Source organism: Gouania willdenowi, chromosome 24 (genome assembly GCF_900634775.1).
Source record: "Gouania willdenowi chromosome 24, fGouWil2.1, whole genome shotgun sequence".
In the NCBI taxonomy this organism is placed as follows: domain Eukaryota; kingdom Metazoa; phylum Chordata; class Actinopteri; order Blenniiformes; family Gobiesocidae; genus Gouania; species Gouania willdenowi.
This window is the reverse complement of record NC_041066.1, coordinates 16309371-16330196: the sequence shown is the minus strand read 5'-3', so window position 1 is coordinate 16330196 and position 20826 is coordinate 16309371. Positions and strand designations below refer to the sequence as shown.

General features: G+C 38.9%; 1 protein-coding gene across 1 annotated transcript; it reads right to left on the bottom strand.

The window, feature by feature from the left end:
* Nucleotides 1–1049: 1049 nt before the first annotated feature.
* On the bottom strand, nt 1050–3890 carry ccn2a (cellular communication network factor 2a). Its single transcript, XM_028439976.1, has 5 exons — nt 3449–3890; nt 3137–3353; nt 2790–3041; nt 2489–2700; nt 1050–2389 (listed from the first exon to the last, which is right to left on the bottom strand). The coding sequence occupies exons 1-5, from the start codon at nt 3509–3511 to the stop codon at nt 2093–2095; spliced, it is 1041 nt and encodes a 346-aa protein (XP_028295777.1). The 5' UTR covers nt 3512–3890; the 3' UTR covers nt 1050–2092.
* Between the last annotated feature and the right edge of the window lie 16936 nt (nt 3891–20826).

The window sequence follows — 20826 nt, the reverse complement described above, 5'->3', positions numbered from 1 at the left end:
AGTCTTTAAGGGTTTTGGACAGTGTTTAATGATATAAATACATAAACACAACACATATTGGTACTCTTTGGTAATGGAGTATATCTTTGGGTTTCATGCTGGAAATTGTGTCATTGTGCCATTGTGCCATTGAGCCAGTCATTGTTTGGTAATAGTAGCGCCTAAAAAGTATAATAACTAAACTTTGTCTTCGCACAGGAAATAGTTTTTGATTAAAACCATGTCCACACTTGGGTACAGTGAGTTCATTTTTGCATATACAAATGTTCTTTGCTATTTGAGATCAGAAGGTCCCAATTACTAAGAAGAAAAGTTTTATCTTTCATAGTTCAGACATATTTTGTATTTTGCCATCCCTCGGAGCATTTTGTGGCTTGAGTGGAGGTAAAACAAAAACACGTTACAATAAATCCTGTGAACCTTGGAAATACGAAGGATTATGGAATATGAAAGGATGAGATGAAAGTGTTCAAGAAGAGAAAAAAAAGATCAACTCATTTTAGTTTCACGTGAATGAACACTAGGTGGCGACCTTATGCCTAACATTTTTTCGCGTGAGGAAGATGACGGAAATACCATTCTGGATTAGAACGTTATGTACCTTTGAAAGAAAATGTTTTATCCCCTAGATTTAAAGAAAAATAAACACACGAACACCAAAAACGGCTTTCCAACTTTACACATATACCTTTTGAAGATTTAGTTTTGACAATTTAAGTTTCTACATCCTTTGACCTGTTTTCTACAAAGTTTTTTTTTTTTTCTTTTTTGTATGGCTCACATCCACTTACATAAGCAGAGGCAAAGAATTTTCCACGTTGTAATTGTTACATGATGTGTTGTGCTTGCTGCTCTGATTAAAGGCTAGAGTTGTAGCAAACACAAAAACATGGAACAAATTCATATTTAAGTGTTTGTTAGTTGCTACACTGTAAAAATGTGTACTTTTGAGACAATTTTGACCGAAAAACCCCACATTTTGACTTTATTTTCATGAATAATATTGAAATAATGTTAAAGTTTAAAAGAGACAATGGGAAAACATGTTCGTATAAAAATAGAAGTTTTTATTTCCAGCTACATCATGAAACATGTAACAGTCTTGTCACACTTCTCAATAAAATAGTAAAAAATACTGTTGACAGAAAACAACAATAGACTATCGATACATTTTGAAGCACGGAACAAATTTTGCTTTTAAATTAACTCAAACTGTACAAATATATACAAATATTACACATCAGCAATAAAAAAAGGAATGAAAATACATTTCTTCCAGTCTTTTCTTCTATTTTTGTACAAAATAGACATTTTGTTTCTTTAGATGCTCGTCTTCTATTTTTTGACCTGAATCAGCATCAGTCAACACATTTCTCTTTTCTCAGTGCCGTGGCAAAGTCCACTGTGTTCCATAATCTAACCCAAAACTCAGAGTGAGGCCTGCTTTCTCATCCACACGTCAGACGGAAACTCTGACCTTTCCTCCACTCTGTGAGCAGAGGGAACAACATGCACACAGACAAGGCGGACATTCAGACCTGTGCTAACACACGCACGCACACACACACACACACACACACACACTTGCACGCAAACACACAAGGACACATTCAGACCTGTTTGGACAGGGGAACACTGGCTCGCTGTGGTCTGCGTTTCACCCTCTACAGCTGCTTAGAGTTTGGCAGGTCTGGTCTTGGACTCAAAGGGTGGAGGAATTTACTCGATTATACCTCATTTCAAGAGGAGGTCATGGTTTAAAATATGCATAATAAAAACGCTCCCTAAACTGGACGGGCTTGTTATTAGAGATTTTAAGGTGTTTGAGTGGCGACCTGACAGTAGGTTTGTCAAAATAAAATAAAAAGTTATAGTGCATAAATTTCTTTAGAGCTGCAAAGCAACTCTCTGTCTGAGTCTATGAAGCTGACATGTATCAGTTGTACAAAGCAGACACCACAATAGGTGTCTGAGCTACTTTTCTGTAAAGGAAATAACAAAAGTACAACAATTGAAACATGTATACTGAGCTGCAAATGAGATGGAGTTCTGTTTCATTTCAAGTTACGAGTTCTGTTCATCTCTCTGTGGCTCACGCCATGTCCCCCATCATCTTCTTGTAGTACATGGACTCAAAGATCTCGTTCTCCCCGGGGCAGTTGTGGTGGCAGGCACAGGACTTGATGAACATCATGTGCTTCTTCATGAATTGTCCATCGGGGCATTTGAACTCCATGGGCAGGGTGGTGGTCCTGTGAGGGGTGCAGCAGCGGCCATCCAGACACACGCCGCAGAACTTTGGTCGGTAAGACTTGGTGGTGGTGCAGCCAGAGATCTCAAACTTCATAGGCTTAGAGACTCGGGGCGTACGAATGCACTTTTTGCCTTTCTGTATAGAAACATCAAAGGAAAAGCAATTTTAACAACTGTCCATTGGTCTAGTGATATGGTGTCATATCTGTGAAGGTCTCATTTAAGCAGAACTCACCCTAATGCTCTGCTCTAGCTGGGATTCGCATGGTCGCACCATACACAAGCGAGTCTGCTTTTCAAGGCGACAGTCGCGGTTATCATTGGTGACCCTGGTGGAGATCCCAAGGCCACAGGTCTTAGAGCAGGCGCTCCATTCAGTAGTCTGAACCAGGCAGTTCTCCCTCATCATGGAAGGGTCAGGGCCATAGGTTTCCTCCTCCCTGTAAGCTGCAAGAGGAACCAGCACTTTAGAAAAAAGGCCCAAGAATTATGTTGTCTTTGCAAATAGGAAGGAAAGGCCAGTCAAGATAACTTACCAGCCAGAGCAGAACCAATGAATGGAACTCTGGAAGGAGAGTCACACTTCCACTCTTCACAACACTTCCCTGGCACCTTGACGCGTCTTGGCAATGGGCAGTCAGGGCTGGGCAGCCGGATGTCCATTGAGCAGAGTGGCACACAGCCCACGGCACCATCCAGGCAGGTACATTGGTACTTGCAGCTGCTTTGGAAAGTCTCTCCATTCTTGTACACCCTGCCACCTGACACACAGCTGGCTCCTTCTCTTGCTGTAGAGCGAAGAACCAGAATGGTCACAAGATGGTTCATACTTGATAAACACTCAAATACACATTGGTCAGACATCAGTTCACACATGGCTCACCTGTGCACACTCCAATGCGTCTGTTAACAGGGGATCCGAAATCGCAGTAGAGGTTTTTGTGAGGGTCACAGACATCTCTCTCCGTGCAGAGCTCTCCCATCTGTTTGGCACACACTCTGCAGCAGCCGCAGCCGTCCAGAACCAGGCTAACACCGGGGAGGCATTCAGGTGGAGAGGAGGGACACACACACTGGTTTCCACACTCCTGACTTACAACCTGAGCGCAGAGATGCACAGAGACTGGGTGAATATCATGCATAGCAGACCCAACACTTGGAACACAAAAACAGTGTGTTGTATTAAAGCTCTTACCATGTGTGAGAGCATTAAGCTCAGTAGAGGAAGCAGAATCATCTTCTTCAATCCAGCAGACATCTTTCTCACTATAGGTTTAAAAAGTTTAAATTCTTTTAAAATATCTTTGAGGAAAGCAGTCTTTCTCTTGTCTCAGAGTTGAAGCTCAATCTCTTCTGATCAATTTGATCTCTTGTCTCGTTTCGTCCTGTAGAGTTTCAATCTTCTGTTCCAACCACGCTTGTTTCTTTCCTTCCTTGGTTAAAGCTAGAGTGTAGCTTCAGTACAGAGGAGTTGATCTGAGTTCTGATTGCCGAGTTGAGCTCCTTTTATACCCACTGGCCCTCACAGTACGTCACTGGGGGCTGAATGGAGAGCCAGCCCTGGACAAACATGAACATACTTGGCATTCTTTCCTCGTTTCCTGACCCCCTCTCCAGACATCCCACATTCCTGCTGTCTGAAGGCAAGGCTGTGCTACTGAGTCGAACAACACCGTCTCTCAGAGCAGCTTTCATCTGGAATGGAAGGTTAAGTCTGTTTAGAAGCTTGAGACCCCACACTGGGAATTCCTAAAGACTGACTTCACAAACAGACAGCCAACACCTATAAATATTAATTTCTTACATAAACAAAACGAGAGACTACTGTACAAATGATGAGCAGCAAATAGTTCACACAAAAGAAAATGAGTTTCAAAACAATCTGGAGGCGCCTAAAAACCCTTTGAAACCATGGAGCGTTTAAAATTACTGATTTATTTGTGGTTAGGAGCTTAAGCCAACAACATCATTCCTCAATGTTAACTTTAAAAACCAGAAGACAGCATGTACTTTAGTAAATCAGAGCAAGAGGTTAGAAAACGGAAGTTCTTGGGAGCTATCAACCTAAGCTGGTGATCAGTCAAAGGCTCATTGGTAATTACAGCAGCTTTGTGCTGCTCTGTTTGATACAGCGCCGCTGCATTTCTTTGCACTGACATCAGCACATTGTGATCCCTTTACCACAAACACTGCTTTGTGATCTTCATGATAATCCAAATCTGTTCTGATGACCATTCCTTGTATTATTAAATACATTTTCCAGAAAGATGAATTGAAAACAACTATAGACAAAAAAACTATGAACAACCCCAGTCCATGATAAAAGAGTGTTTTCTCCACTTCTGAGTGATGGATACATTTTGGCGTTAACTTGGCTAAATTAAGGAATGAAGAGGATTGTTTTGATGTCTTTTTTGTCTTGTTGCGTTTACCCGGTCTGTTCCTTTTGTCTCATTACTCCCTTTTTCATGTCCGCATGTCTGTGCTGTAAGGTGTGCTTAATTTCCTAGTTCCTTTCTGAAAGTTTGGGGTTTGGGCAAATGTCCTAGGATCGTTTGGATACAGAATGGTTACTGGTTCATTGTCTTCCGTTTCCACTCCCTAGTCATAACTGTTTGTTTTGTGAGTCTGTTTGTTTTAGTGATCTTGAGTTTGATCATAAATTGACTATTACTAAAACCTTCTCTTGTCTCCTCAAATGTCTGCATCCCAGTTCCCCAAAACCCTGACAAGAATACAAATATAGTTTTTTTAATCATTGCAGAAATTGGTTGTTTGTAAAGCTCTGCATCATCTAGATGTCAAATAAGTAGGATCATTTTCAGTAGGAAGCAGTGACATAAGATGATACTTTACACCTGACACTCAGAACCAGAGCAGGATGGATCCTGGGACAAGTCCAGAGATGTATCTTATGAAAGCCGTCTGCAGACATGATGAAGAAGAAAGACTCATTCATTCATTCTCTCAGACCTCTCATCTGCCCGATGAGGTTTAGTCTATGGTGAACTTGAAAGGCCAGGTGTGCCCCGTCCTTGCCCAGGCTTATTTTACTACATCAAACTCCAACCTGGAAGAAGAGGCTAGACGGAGGTTTGTGTGTTTTTCAGGGATTGCACACCAGGGCAGACTCCGATGAAAGGCAGCCCTGCTCCCTCTCCAACCAGAGAATCGGAAATGAAAAACTCTCAGAGAAACCTGGGAGTTGAAGGAATGTGAGAAAGAAGCCAACAGACTGGGCTGCTTACTACAGAGGAAGCATCTCCATATAAGGGCGACTGCTCTCTTCCTAATAAGGACAGATTCTTTCTCCCTGCTGGCTCAGTACAGTAGAAAGTCCAGACATCACAACCTCAGCCCTGTGTGAAAGTGAGAGGGCCGCATTGTCTGTCAAAACAGGCCGGAGAAAGTGTGATAGTGGATTCCTCGTGTGTGTGTGTACGTGTGTGTGTGGTATCTATCGGAAACAGACTGCAGTCGGATGCAGGCCAGCAACAACTTGACAGACGTTGTTATATAAGTCAATAAGTCTTCCATCAAAGGCAGTTTTTGTGGGCAAATGTAGAATCATGTTATATCATCTTATTTGGAGGCTGTGCACTATTCCATATATCATTGTATTTGGAGGCTGTGCACCATTCCACCAAAGCACATTAAATTACATAATTTGCCATGCTTTTATTACTAAACTGTCCACAGACATTTTTTTTCTGCCACAAACCCTAAAATCAACAACTAATGGGTATAAAGAGAATCAGAAATTCATCTGGAATTTAGGTTTTTTCCAAGTCCAATATTGTATTGTTAAAATGAGTTGTTTGCTGTCAGAGTCAATGTTCTTGTCTTGGCACGTAAGTCGAGTGTTCCTCTGTGGTGAACATCAGCGGGCTGACTGACTGCTGTTTTGCAGATCTGGACGTGAAGACAGGATGCCTGCGATGGCCAAAAGAAACACATGCTCTGTGTGTGGTGGGCTCAGATAGTCAAGGCTAAGTTTAGACTGAGATATTTGTTTCAGAACAGGTTACAGTCAGTAATGGAAGAGACGTGGTGACACAATGTCCAGGGAAAATCTGTTCAGCTTTGTCCTCTTTGGCACGAGTGTAACGTAGCATATGTCTCTGTTGACTGTCTGGACTAAAATCCTGTTCACGTTCACACACGTGAAAATGTGCAAAGTCTGCATAATAGACTGCACGTGACACAGATACTGTCAGATAATCTGCTATAGCAATACTGCAACTCATCTATCATCAACAGCAGCTCAGGTTCCAGTGGCTTGTCTGAGGGCATGTCGTGCACAATGAGACAAAAAGTTGACCAAAGTAAAATGCCCTTCATTTACACCTGCAAAAAAATTTATATTTACTGTAATTACATTTTAATTTTATAGTGTCTGAGCCTATATATTTAACAGCACTACAATAATACAATAATACAATTTATCTAAAATGCACATTAATATAAATACTAGCGCTGCAGGATAGATAAAATGAAATAAAACATTCTAAACTCATACCATTGTTGTATAAATCCATTATACATCTGTTAATTTATCAATCCAGCCATGCATTGAAACTTCTAGAAGGTGCTTAATCATTAATCCTTAATCTACATACTTATGTAGATTAGAAAGAAAGTGAGCCTCAAACATTTAAAACCCTTAATCCAGCAATTTTGAATGCGGTGCCCCAGGATAATAATCCCATATATGGGAACCTGTTAGTGACTGTAACAAAACACTACTGATAAGTGGTGCTCACTTTGTCCTGGAGGACAAGGATCTTCTTTATTCGACATACTGTAAATGAAAAAGCAAAATATCAAAAAGAATCAAACCAAGAAAAAGCTGGTTGGCATAAAGCGTTTTATATTTAGTTGTGATCACTGAGACATCTACAGAATGTACGACAGCAGGCCTTGAGAACAGGAGCCCCCACACACAGTAAATTATAGTCTACTCATGAGCTCTGCAGGTTATGTAATAGGAAATGCCAAAAACAAAACAAAACAAGAAACCTAAAGTGGAGATCATGACTTGTAAAAATGGCTCCTGAAATAAGATAGATAGATAGATAGATAGATAGATAGATAGATAGATAGATAGATAGATAGATAGATAGATAGATAGATAAATAGATAGATACGTAGATAGATAGATAGATAGAGTCAAATAGGCATCTTCACATGCCCGTTAAATGTTATAGTTGTTCCAGGTCAATATTCTGAACCAAATTGAGTTCTCTTCTACTAATAGCTCATTCATTGGTGGCCTTTTCATAGTTTCTGCATGACGAGGCGTAAAGCTCTCGTCAGCTGGGATCTTTCCAAGTACCAGGAAGAAGGTCTCAGTGTCCACAGCTTACATTTTAAAATTCCTACATCAGGTTTTGGTGACACAGCTTTCCCCATGTCACCTCTTTTCCAGCCCGAGAAACCGAACACAAGTTTGTAAAAACAACTCCTGTGAGTGTGCTTCAGTACAACGTGGTTGATGATATCACGATGATGACACAGAGAAGTTTTTTGTGTCACAAGTGTGGTCCCTCACATAGTTTCCATGGTTACCATGCATACATTTGCCGTATTAAGCAGGGCCGCATTCAGGACTTTCCAGCACTTTCAAAGCTAAACAGGAAGACAAACAACACACCAAACAGCCTGTCCTGAAGCTGCACTTTTGTTCCGTGCTAGGTCACTCACAGACTCAAACATTTTGTACCAAAGCGCTTCTAAAAGCATCTGTTATTAATATTCTTTGGTGTACTTTCCATTTCATAATCTGTTTAAAAAAAGTACGAGTGCTTTTTTTTTTTTAGATTTCGCTTTTTAAGTTTTTTCAAACATGCAGAAGTACTTATTGGACTTTATCTGTGTGCTCTGTCACCATATGGCTTACACACGAATCGTAAAATATGCTCTTGCAATAAAATAATTGTTCGTAAACGCACCTTTAGTTGTCATATGTCCTTGATTTATCTGTAAATGCATAAGTATTTAAATGTATGTTTATGTATATATATATATATATATATATATATATATATATATATATATATACACATACTTATGCATTTACAGATAAATATATATATATATATATATAGATAGATAGATAGATAGATATAAATTATTGGAATTTACAAGTATATTGTATATTATTGTTTTTCTCTAACTGTGCTCATATTTACAAACCTGCCCTTAGTTGTCCATTACATTCAGATCCATTAGTGGTAGCTGGCAGACTATCTGAAGAATATTCTATGGCTTTAACCTTCAAACCAACCCTCCATTTACCACAGTGTCAACTCCACACAAAACCAAGGACTCAAAATGATTTTTTCCTGCCTACATATTTCTGTTTCTTTGAACTGCAGGACCAACGCAGTTCAAAGAGGGATACATACAGTATTTACACTTGTATACCAAAAAAGAAGTTCTAAAATTTTGAGATAAATAACACATTTTAGATTGGTCTTTCCCATTTTTTGTTGGGGTGAGATTATCTAAGATGACAATGCTTTTTAAAATATATTGTCTAAATGTGTCTATCCAGAGCTAACATTACAGATATCACAAATATATTACAATGTACATAATTTCACCTAGCCAACCTGTGTAAGACCAACAGTATTGATATTTTTAACTGAGGGGAGTTCAAGGCGTACTGAACTCGACTTTTGACTGGGCAAAATGCTGTGTTCAAACCGGATGCATCACAAAAAGTCCGTATGTCTAGATTACATACAAAGTCAATGAATAGATGCGTCCCAGATGCGAAATCTTTCCTGTGCGGTGGTGCGGTCCGATCTGCACGTCAAGTGCGTTGGCCGTGCAAGCAGAAGACCCATTCGGTGTGAACACAGCATTAGGTCATAAGTAAACTCTGGTCTGATCAAGGTTATTGCTACTTTTCTATAGATATTGGTGGTTATGAGGTTCTTTTGCTGTTTCCATTTGTATTGAAGTGACACTTTCAGCTAAATTAACACTTTATAGAAATGTAAGTGCACACAGAGTACTTTTCAACAATGTTGTTGCCGTCAAAGTAAATTGTAATAAAATGCTTGACATACACTATTTACATTTATATACCAAAAAAAGAGGGTCTAAAATCTTGAGAAATATAACACATTTTAGCTTGACAAATCATGTGTGTCTTGTATTGTATTGGTCTTTTACATTTTTGTTGACAAGACAGTAGAAATAATTGCCTCACAGCCATGTGACATCTGCAGTATCATCAGTACAAAGAGATTAGGAGGACTGGTGCTTGCTTTAACTGTTTAAAAGCTGTCTGCAAAAACCACTAATGGAACATTTTTGGGAAATACATTGAACTGTGATCAATGGGCAGGTCCATTACTGACAGATGAAAGAGTTGGAAAGTGATGGAAACTTTTTGGAGCCTTGAGCTCTACACAGAGACAACCAGTGGAAAGTAACAGAGGTTGTGGAGCCATGGGATGATGACTCTTTGAGATTTAACAATGGAGTTGGTGGGCAGATGGGCTGTCGAGATGGAATCAGGGTCTATTTAAAGTCTGGAGTGGTGGAAAATGTTCCGACTGGAAACACGCAGATTCTTTTTTAGGTGCGGCCTGCACAAAATAGCTGGGTTTAGGATTACTCGGGGTAATAGGCGGAGGCCTAATATATTGACCATTTGATGCCAGATGTGCATAGTTGAAAAGGCATTACATTTTTTTCTCAAATGTTCACATAAATCACCTTGTGTGCTGAGAAGAAGAAGGATGATATAATCGCTCATCTCCTGAGAACAAAGCATTTTTGACAAACCATAAAAGAAGCTCCCAGGTGGAAAACAGCAACAGACTGAGAGCCTGGGAACATCTATGGACATTATGAGGGAGACTGATGGCTGCCTGAATCGTCAAAGGTAGTAATAGAGAGTGGAAACTGTCTATTTAAATCCCATGCCCTGGAAAGTGTTTAGACTGGAGACACTGATGAGAATTTTTAACTTTCACTATTTCAACAAACAATTGCGACTCATCCCAGCCGTGAATGGACAGCCACACACATGGACGAGGAAGTCAGGTGGTCTTTACCTAAACACAGCTGCATGTGGGCCTCCGTTCTGTTTCTGTGACCTGCTAACTGGAGGTCGATTGGGTTTCTAATCTTAGACATTATGCATGTCTGCTTCTTTGTAAATGCCTTATCCACCAGACCCCATCCTGAGCCATACAGGAAACCAGGAAAAGGAATGCAAATCACTGACATCACAAGGCCTACTTTCTAATCTGAAGATGTCTGGTGGTTAGAACAATCTGTGAACACTCAAGAGCATGAAATGCCCATGACCTTACATATGGTTTATTATTTTTTTGTGTTTTTTTTTTTACAGATGAATGTAGGTTGAGAGTTTTTTTTTCGACCACACACTGTGCTCCAAAGAATACTGAAGGGGTGTACACGCTTTGCTTTAAAATACATTCCTGTAGTTTGCCGTTACAAATTTTGGTCGTTGTAAACAACTGTAGGATGGTCCTCGACCTGAGTTTACATGTTCTCTTCCTCTTTGGTTATCTCTAGGTACTCTGGTTCCCTCCAACAAGCTGAAAACATGGATATTTCAATGTTTTTACAGAGGGATCAGTACTGTTGTTAGGGTTCTGGTTGAGGTTCTCTATGGCAAGAGTTTTTAACATTTATTGTCTAAATGTTACTATCCAGAGTTAATATTACAAACATCTAACACAAACATCATTCTATCATTACACCTAGACAAAACGTACAGTATATAGTCAATTTTTCAATGCATGTGAATTGTACACCTAGCCAACATGTATCAAACCAACAGTATTCATATATTTAATTAAGAGAAGTAAAGACATCTTGAACTGGAGTTTTGACTTGGTAAAGTTGTGTTTTAGATACCTTTAATGGTCATTCTGCCTAGTCAAAATGATGTTTGAAATATCTTGTGTGATGTATCCTATAGAATATCATATTTTCATCTAGGGGGATAACTTTGGTTATATCTGCAAAGTTCTTTTTGACTAGGCAGATTTGAATAGCAGATATCTGTAACCAATAACAAGGATAGCTATTAAATTAGTGAATGATATAGTAATAATAATAATGACATAGATAATATTAAAACAGCTTACCAATGAAGTCTTCCCTAAGGTTTCTGCCTATGGGGTTTTCAGCTATAATGTCATAAGTAACCTCTGGTCTGGTCAAGATTATTGCTACTTTTCTCAAGATTTTGGTGGTTGTGAGGTTCTTTGCTGTTTCCATTTGTAATAAAGTGACACTTTAAAGTAACACTTTAAATAAACGGAAGTGCACACGGTGTACTTTTTAGATAGAACAAGCAATTATTGTTGCGGTCAAAGTAAATTGTCATTCAGTGTTGCTGTCCAGCAGTATTTATCGTCCAGGTCTGACAAAAACCCTAATCGTCATCAAGGGTTTAAGCAAAAGTCAAATGACAAATGAGTACATCAGAAAAAAAAAAAAATCACTCAAAATTATACAGCCTGCTGCTTCGACAGGGTCCATGAAAGAAAAATACAGAGAATATTCATGCGGAAAAGTAGTTGAAAGAAGTATACATTTTGAGAAAAAAATCTTTGGAACAAGCTGAACATATGAATCTTTAGATGACAAGACTGGCACTCTGAGAGACGCCCGTAAACCAAATCTGACAGAGAGCTGAAAGGTTCATATGTAGCATCTACGAAAAGGAAATACATCAAATGTATTTAACAAAGTAAGCTTTGTTAATGTTATTTTTGCACTCTCCAGCCTATGTTTTTTCTTTTAATAATTTTGAATGTAGGATATGAAGTTCATGTTGTAACTAGTTGGACATGAAGGTTCCACACAGATGAGGCTGTGAATGTAAATACATATTCTGAAGCACTCACGGGTCTCTGCTTCCTGCAGAAATGACAGCTTCCGCCTATTAGCTTGGCACACGCCTGCATACCTCGGCTAATTAGCTTCCTGTAAAAGCCTCGAATGAAAACACGGGCTTAAATCACATGCTACTGCTTTGTCTCATTCCCTGCCAAGCTAAATGTTGCTCCAAGAAGGAGAAAAAAGAGGCACATTTTGTTTTCTGGGTTTTCTTTCTACACAGGTGTCTCACCCCATGGTGTGCAGTGAGTCCAGTCAAGATGTTACCTTACCATAACCCAACATCAAATAGACCTGTAAACTTTTTACGGGCTTTAAATGCTGCTTCGACGTCTGATAGCTTCTTAGCGTGTTTATTTAGTGTCTCTTACTGGATTGATATTTACGGACCGTCAGTGGGAACACTGTGCAGATTCACATCACACTCAGTGGCTGCTTTTACAGGTTGTTTATTCATAGAAAAGAAGAGTAATCACATATGCACTTGTTGACTAGTGTCTAAATATTTAGCAGATGGTTGATGGTAACTCTCATCTCCCCCTCACATAGATACACGAACTGTTTACAAGCTATAACTGCTTATTTACCTATTTTTTCTTGGTTATCCCGTACTTCATATTTGTGTGAGAGCCTTAGATCAGTGATTCTCAACTGGTGGGTCGGGACCCAAAAGTGGGTCACGGACCTATACTGAGTGGGTCGCGAACAGCTGGTCAAAAATGTGTGCATGTTACACAGGAAAATATATAGATTTGTATTTTAAAAAAGAGAATGTGTGTTTTCAACAGCAATTTCTGAAAAATGTGGGTCGCGATTTAATGGCCGTGGAAAAATGTGGGTCCCAGTTGAGAGCCCCTGCCTTAGATAAAGGTGGGCCAGTCACACGGTCGATTACGTCTGCGTTAACCATTACATTGATAACACTCTACTTGTATATTCTTCTCAATCCAATGTGAACATTTTTAAAATTCAAGTTAAATTCACTCTTTTTCTCTACTGCATATGACTGAGAGAGATTTTTAATCATATTATTGTTGATTTAATGTTTTTACTGCTGATTTCAATGTTCTTACTGATTTTTAAACTGTTTCATTTTTTCTGTTGCACTTTCTTATCATGTAAAGCAGTGTTTCCTAAACTTTATTTCCCTATGTACTCCTTAGCCTGTGTCTGCAGGCTCGTTTAAACTATTTTCTCTTTTCATCCAACATTAACCTTAAATTAAGGACTTTTTATTCATGTATTTCTGATGTTTGACTCGTTTTAGAATTTGAACTTCACCTTTTGGTGTATTTTAAAGAGTTGTGTCCATAAATTATTATTGATGGATGAGAAAAAAGTCTGTGTGCATGAAAGAAAAAAAAATATATAATGTAAAAATAAACTGACAAATGTTTCTGTGAACCTCCTGAGAGGTGTTCAAATACCCCAAGGGGTACACGTACCCCAGTTTGGCAACCACTGATGTAAAGCACATTGAATTACCTTGTGTATGAAACGTGCTATACAAATATATTTGCCTTGTCTTGTCTTGTTCTGTCATAAACAGCCTGCATCCTCCTTGAACAGTGTGGTTTAATATGAATTAATTAGGAAATATATAATTTTCATTATTGATTGGATGTTTGTCTTATCCCCAGCCAAGATTAATTAGTAAACATGGTTTGATATATAAGATTAATGGAAGATACAAGTATTTAGAACAGCGGTGCCCTTACTTTTTAGGCTAAAGAGCTACTTTTTTAATTTCCAGCGTTGGGAATAACATCTTACAGAGTATCATGAGTATCATGTTACTGTGACGCCTGTAACTAGTACTCTAATGCATACATTTTTATTATTACTCAGTTACCGTTACTTGATGGTGTGTTTTACATATAGATTGATAAACTAGTTAATATTTCGCAGGATGGGCATCATGGCAGCGCCTACGAAGACGAGTGGAGATATTTTCAGTATTTCTCTTTTGCGTGGGACAAGGACAAAAACATAGCAGTTATATGTAAGCTGTGTGTCGGCTGTAAAGTCTTATATCTGTCATGATCATTATATAATTACTGTGGAAGCACGGCACAAAAACAACAAGCTCAAAAACATATCCAAAGAGATTCAAGTGGAATGTTAACCAGGGACATCTTGAAAGTACATCTGCATGACATGTGGGGATCACCTGCTTCAAAGGCAGCTATACGATGATCCAGACAGCAAAAGTCAAACATTTCATATAGTAATAAAAAAAAAAAATATGATGTGATGAGAAATGAATTAAAACTGGTCAACAGTGTGTATTATCCTGAAATAAGTTAAATAAAGGCTGTAATTTGCCACTTAATTCTGTGGGTGACTTTACATTATACACAGGATGCATATACTGTAATACACTATTAATGTGTATTTTAATTTGTCATGAGTTCTGTTTTAAATTTTCTTGTTTGTTTGATTGTGTGAATGACTTTGGGATTGAGCGAAATGTAATTACTCAGGAAAGTCGTTAAGTTGTGGTGCTGTGAAGTAGCAAACTGACAAAACTGATTTGATTTGATTTGATATGACTGTTTTCATAGCATCATCAGATCTACTGTATATAGGCTGGTTTGTAGATGTCTGCTAATTTTAAGTAAATGCTGGAGAAAACCTAGGAATCAATCAAGAACACAAATACAGGTAGTGGAAAAATGAAACACACTGAAAACAACAAAGACGAGTCCTTATGAAAAGCAGACATAAAAAGCAATACAGGCCAAAAGAACTGTGAAATGTGGGTTAACATCCAACGATCCTTAATGGTGTGTTTCTTTAACACCACATCCTCCATGTTTTTGTTAGACACTCCCTGCTCGCTCAGTGGACAGGAGTTTTAAATTCAATAACCACAGAGTTTGTGATTAACGTAGGCTCGCTTCAACCCTGATGTCATCCTATGATTATTCTTTGAGATTTGATAAAGTCCTCCAAAGCTGGAGGACTAGTGAGCACAGCTGAGTAATGAGTTTTTCGATACTAAGTAGTCCTTTTCATGTATACGCTCCTTTTTGGTAAGAATTTGTTTTTTTTAAGACATTTTCACGAGGTATGACGGGGACAAAGATGTGCAGTTGGACGTTAAATGCACGGTTACACACACTGTGCAAACTATGAGAACTCTGAAACAGAAGGCGTTTGAATGATGACCTCTGAAGTGAAATATTCAAAGTCAATTAAATCTTAGTGCTTTGATGGAGCTCTTATTGCTGAGTGCTGCAGTAAGGAGCTTAGTGTTAGGTGACTAATGTGAACAGACAACATGTGAAAGATTAGTTCAAGAAGGACTTTTGATTCACAGACGGCTGAGAAAATATTTTATTTCAAGGTCTATCGCCCCTGCTGAGTTGTCAAGGTAAACACAATCGTGTTGATAAAATAAAGGATTATTAGGCAAAGGTTTTAGCAGTGGGAAAAAGGGAACTGCTGCTACCATTTGATGTGCTTTTGATGAAATGCTCTCGTGTGATTGCTGTGCAACAGGAAGCCAACAGTTCCCAATGAGATCTTGACAGATTTGGGCTTATAGAAACCGCCTGGCCAGCGTTCCCATTAGCACTAATTGTTTCCAGATTTGCACTTTTCTGCACATTGGCAAAGCAAGCCCCTCCCTGTCTGTCGTATGGCACGAAAAGGCCTTTCAGCATTTGTCTGTAAGGTAGAAGGTCAGACTGTGGCTCACACCCTCGCCCCATGTCTGTCTGTCTGTCTGCCTGTCAGTCTTGTGGCAATCTGACCCTCAGTGAGCACCGATGGGGCTTCGACTGGAAGGTCACACTTGGTCTGCTGCACTTATCTTCTCCACTTCAACTGTTTTATTATGTGTTTTGGTTTCTTGACCATTTGCTGATCTTAAAGAACCATCAGGATGGATAAGTTAAAATTTTGATTTATCATTAACAGAAAAAGCTGCCATTTAAAGAGGTAGTATTATGAGAAATTCACTTCATAATGGTTTTGCTACAGTGATATACAGTACAGTCCTTTGGCCTCATTTAGAGGGCCAAAGTTTAAAAAGTTATGTTTCCTCCCTTCCATGCTATTTCACCATTTGTAAAAAGTCAGCTCCAAATGGGTGAGTTGGATTTTTCTCATGTTGTGACATCACAAAGTGGAAACTCCTCCTCCTCTACCCAGTATATAGATAAACCGAAGAGCGCTCACAATCAGTTCCACTTTCATTTGCCGTATACTGCCTTGTATCGCTTTTATGGGATGATCTGACGTGTTTGTGACCCAATGCGACGCAGCAGTCGGACAAAACAATGAACTATCGTCTTAAATGGACTTTTCCTGTGGTCACAAGAAAGCGTCGTAGCAGCTCATGACAGTGTTTGAAACAGTTGTCTCAGCTGTCGTTGAGAGTTTACTTCCCTGCGGCGCAGCGTGAGCGGTTACAATCAGTTCCATTTTAGTTGCCGTCATATCACCTTGTATTGCTTTTATGGGATGATCTGACATGTTTATGACCCAATGTGATGCAGCGGTTGGACAAAACAATGGATATCGTCCTAAATTGACTAGTCATGTATGGTCAGTAGAGGTGCGGAGGAGAAGGAAGACTGTTAATGATTTACTGCTGCTGCTGCTGAAGCGCCCACTCATGCATATGCATGAAGGCCAAAAAAACAGCCTGTTTCAAGAGTGCTCTGGAAGTGACTTTTCAGAGGGCTAAACTCTGTAAAAGAGGCTTGTTTGGGAAAATAAACCTCAAATACTATGTTGTTGGGGTTCTTAGAACAATTGGAGATTGAAAAAATAGCATTCTACTAGACCTTTAAATAAACTGGAAAAAAAGCAACCTTGCACTCTCATCCATGCCAACTGCAAGCTGCCAGTGGAAAAATATTGTCCACCATTCATCCACTTCACAACAACATGTACTATTCCCCAGCTGGAACAGCAGAGGGTGGATTCCTCAGCAAAGTGAGGAGGAAGTGATGACGCAGGAAGGTGCTATCACTCAGCCAGCTGTCAAACCGGCAGCAGACGACCCGAGTTTCACACGTTTCTACCACCTCAGCACACACAGCAAGAAACATTGTTTCCCTCCCAGCCAATGAATGAATCAGGGCACAGACGTACATGTTTCAGGAATGTGTGAAGTAGAGTAGGTGTTAAGTCAAACATTATACTCCTCAAATTAAAAAAATATTGGGGAGGTGGAACATATCATAGATACAAACACAAAGAAAATTATTTTTTTTCTATCAAAGGTTATACTTGTAGTTAAAATGTATGTAACATTAAATGTGTTTGCCAATAAACAAGTTGTGTGTACATTTATTTGAAAAAAAAAAAAAAAAAAACATGTTTAAATTGTGTTTTTGATTGATTTCACACCTGAAAATAAAACATTACAATAGGTCCCACCTGATTTCTTAGATTTTCCTCTTTATTTAGGGTTTTTCAAGAGCCTTTCGGCACATTTTTTTCTCACACATGTAAAGTGAGAGGTTTAAATGTTTGTGGACTGAATTAATAGAGCTGTAATTCATATTTAAAGAAAACAAAAAAAAACAATAGTTCTGTTATGATTTTACATGTTCAAAATAAAGACATCAATCAATCAAATATCATTGTATTTATTACTACTGACAACAGAAGGATGTACGGTATGTAGCTATTTCTGTCTGACTGCCCTCGCCTCTCCGTGCATTGTTTACTTTGCTTAAAGTGTAAAGCAGAAATAAATTTGTGTTATGAGTTTGTCACACCACAGAAACATGTGTCATTGACCACTGAGCCAAATTTGAAAGATGAAAAAAAAAATCGAAAAGTATATCAAATTAAGTCTCAAAATCATGGAAAAAGACGCCCGCGAGAGGCAAAACACACAATAAGTGCAAAAAAAACTGCTCATTTCATGGAAAATATGGCACTAGCGGACACATTTTATTCCCCCGAGTCCGAATATGGGGTTTGTTTTTGGTTAGGGGTCGAATTGCGCCCCCTGGAGGCCGCTGAAGTTTGGTGTGCTTCAGCAGCAGGGTCGGGTTTATGCTAATGACGGCTCCATTACGTAACGCAACTATGATTTCTGACCCGCCCATTAAATCCTGAACACAGAAATTTAAAACACAGTTTGTGAAGCCTAGCTTCGCAATTAAATTATAAATGGTTGAATGGCTTTTTACATGTTTTAAGGAATACATTTATGACCTATTTAGAAGAAAACGACTGAATTTTCTTCACACGGCCTTTAATGACTGCAAAATGAAATGACAAAGCTTATACTACATTTCACTTGCTAGCTACTACCTCTTCCATCTCACAGGAAGTTGGGCTCATAATCATCCAATAATCTACAGTAGCACCTCCGGTAGTGATGTGGCTAAAGCTCCTAAAACTAATCCCTAATTTTCCTATGTGGGGCAGCTTTTTCTATCAGCTGCTTTCATTCAGAAGTTATAAAAAAAAAAAGGTACAGCACCAGCAAAGATAGGAAGACAGGAAGTTATAGTGTTGACATTTTAAGCGATGATGTAATGCATTTCTGACGACTACAGACAAGAAGGCTTGATATTCACAGGACTTTGTTGTACATAACAGCTATTTTCAACCAATAGTTCTTTCATTGTGAGGCCTGTAATCTTGGAATCTCTTTGATCTGTGATGCTATTGAACACCCGGGCATTATCAGACTGTACTTTTATCATTCAGAGAGAACATTTCTAAATCCTCGGAAAACAACAAAAACTACTTCTTCAAGACACATGTGAACGTTGAAGTGCTACAGGATTAGACACTGACCCACTGGCTAAACCTGAGCCTTTTCGTGCTATAAGCTAACGCAGCACATGTGGCCGTGGCCCCATGTGAGGTCTCACTTACTGTACAATGATTGAAGGGTGCGACAGTTGCGTAACCATAAGGTTTCGTGTGATACTGTGTGAATATGAAGCCTTGTCCTGTGAGGAGTCTTTATGGGATATGTCTGGCAGGTTGGTGCTCAGTCGCAGCGTGCCTAAACGTCTCAGAGGCTTCTCAGTCTCACACGTTTTACTTCATTATCGCTGAAGTTTCCAAGTTTTTGTTCTCACCCAATCAAATCTCACATCAAACATTCGTTCTTTTCCTGTCTGCTCCACCCGGCTGTGTGTCCAATAACGTACGTGTGTCTACTTTGTTTTCTACTTGACTTGGTCTGGTTTTTGTTATCATGACTGGAGTTTTTTTCTGTTCTTCAAACCTTAATTTGCTTCATTTAACAATGTATATACTTCTCTGCCCTTTCAGCACACCCATTTGTGGTTTTCTGTTTTGGGTGATACCACTGCTTCTCACGGTAACTGTTTTCAGGTATGTTATTCTCTTGCCCTTTGAACATGTGGTTCAGCGTGCCTGGCGCGGCGGCAGGCCACTCTACTGGCTCTATGTGTTTATGCAGGTGCAGGACATTGAGGACACACCGCCCTACAGAGTATCTTGAAGGTGCTTTCCATTGCAGCTTACCCTGCAGTATTAAAAGGGGCCTCCTATATGTGGCATTCAGTGGTACAGCCCACAGAAGGCATTTCCTAAGGTTACTGGAAACCAGGGCTAGTAAAGGACTTGAAATTGAGTCAAGTACGATGCCGAGAACTGGTTTATTAACAGAAGAGAGATCAACATGCTGATGTTTTTCAGTATAAAACTGTATTTAAATATATTTTCATGGAAAAAAAATGTTATAGATAGAAAAACTCTAAGGTCATCCTTTTGTATCTTTTTTGTACAAATCTGCAATAACTGATTGGTGGCCGATTGAAAAGTTGCGCAATGCTAACAACAAACCACCGTTAAAAAAAATTATGTGAATTTTTGTATGTTACTTTTGACCAGAATTACAGCAATACTTGTGAATTTTGTTTTTTTTCCCCGTAAAAATATAATGTTAAATCTAAATGTCACAGGTTAAACTAAATATTTAGCTAATATGCAAATTCACTGGAATGAGCTTTTATTTTGGTACTTCCAGATGAATTTGCATATTAGCTAAACTTTAACATTTAGATTTAACATTTAGATTTGGATTTACCAATTTGATTTAACATTTAAATTTAACATTGATATTATATGCAAACTCCGCACGGAACGGTCAAACAAAGGACTTTTTTGGAGCGAGGCAGCACAACCATGCAGCTCTGATATTTTAAGCTTGTGAAAAGAAAATTCACAAGTATTGCTGTAAATCTGGTCAAAAGTAACACAAAACAATTCACACATATTTTTTAAAGGTAGTTTGTTGTTAAGTGTTGCAAAAAGCTGCCGTTTATTTTAGCATGTACAACTTTACAATTGGCGCCCCATAAAATCTGTTCAAGTCGAAGTAGCCATAAAAGCAGAATGGGAGACATGTCAGACAAAAATATAAAGAGAATGTGAGTCTCTTCCCTCGTTTTGAATAAATAAATCTTTTAGTTTTGTGAGTTATCAATTGAAAAGAGGCTAAACGGGGAGGAGGATTTAGCTAGCAACAGGGGAGGCTTGCTTATCCAGTCAGCATAGAGGGCGTCAACAAGCCTTTCTGTATAATGGCAGATTATTGGTTTGATAAGTGGATTGACCAGAAATGAATGAGTGGGCATACACAGGCAGCCAAACAACACGTAGTACTCAGACGAGTCAGTGTGTTCTTTTTTGAAATTTCGTCTGGGTATTTACTGCTGTAGAACT

Bases quoted from the DNA above. Each gene is read 5' to 3' on its own strand.
- ccn2a (XM_028439976.1), bottom strand. From the start codon at position 3,511: ATGTCTGCTGGATTGAAGAAGATGATTCTGCTTCCTCTACTGAGCTTA. The intron at 3,354-3,448 runs GTAAGAGCTTTA...CTCTGCGCTCAG, and splicing joins GCTTAATGCTCTCACACATG to GTTGTAAGTCAGGAGTGTGG. The intron at 3,042-3,136 runs GTGAGCCATGTG...TTCGCTCTACAG, and splicing joins ACGCATTGGAGTGTGCACAG to CAAGAGAAGGAGCCAGCTGT.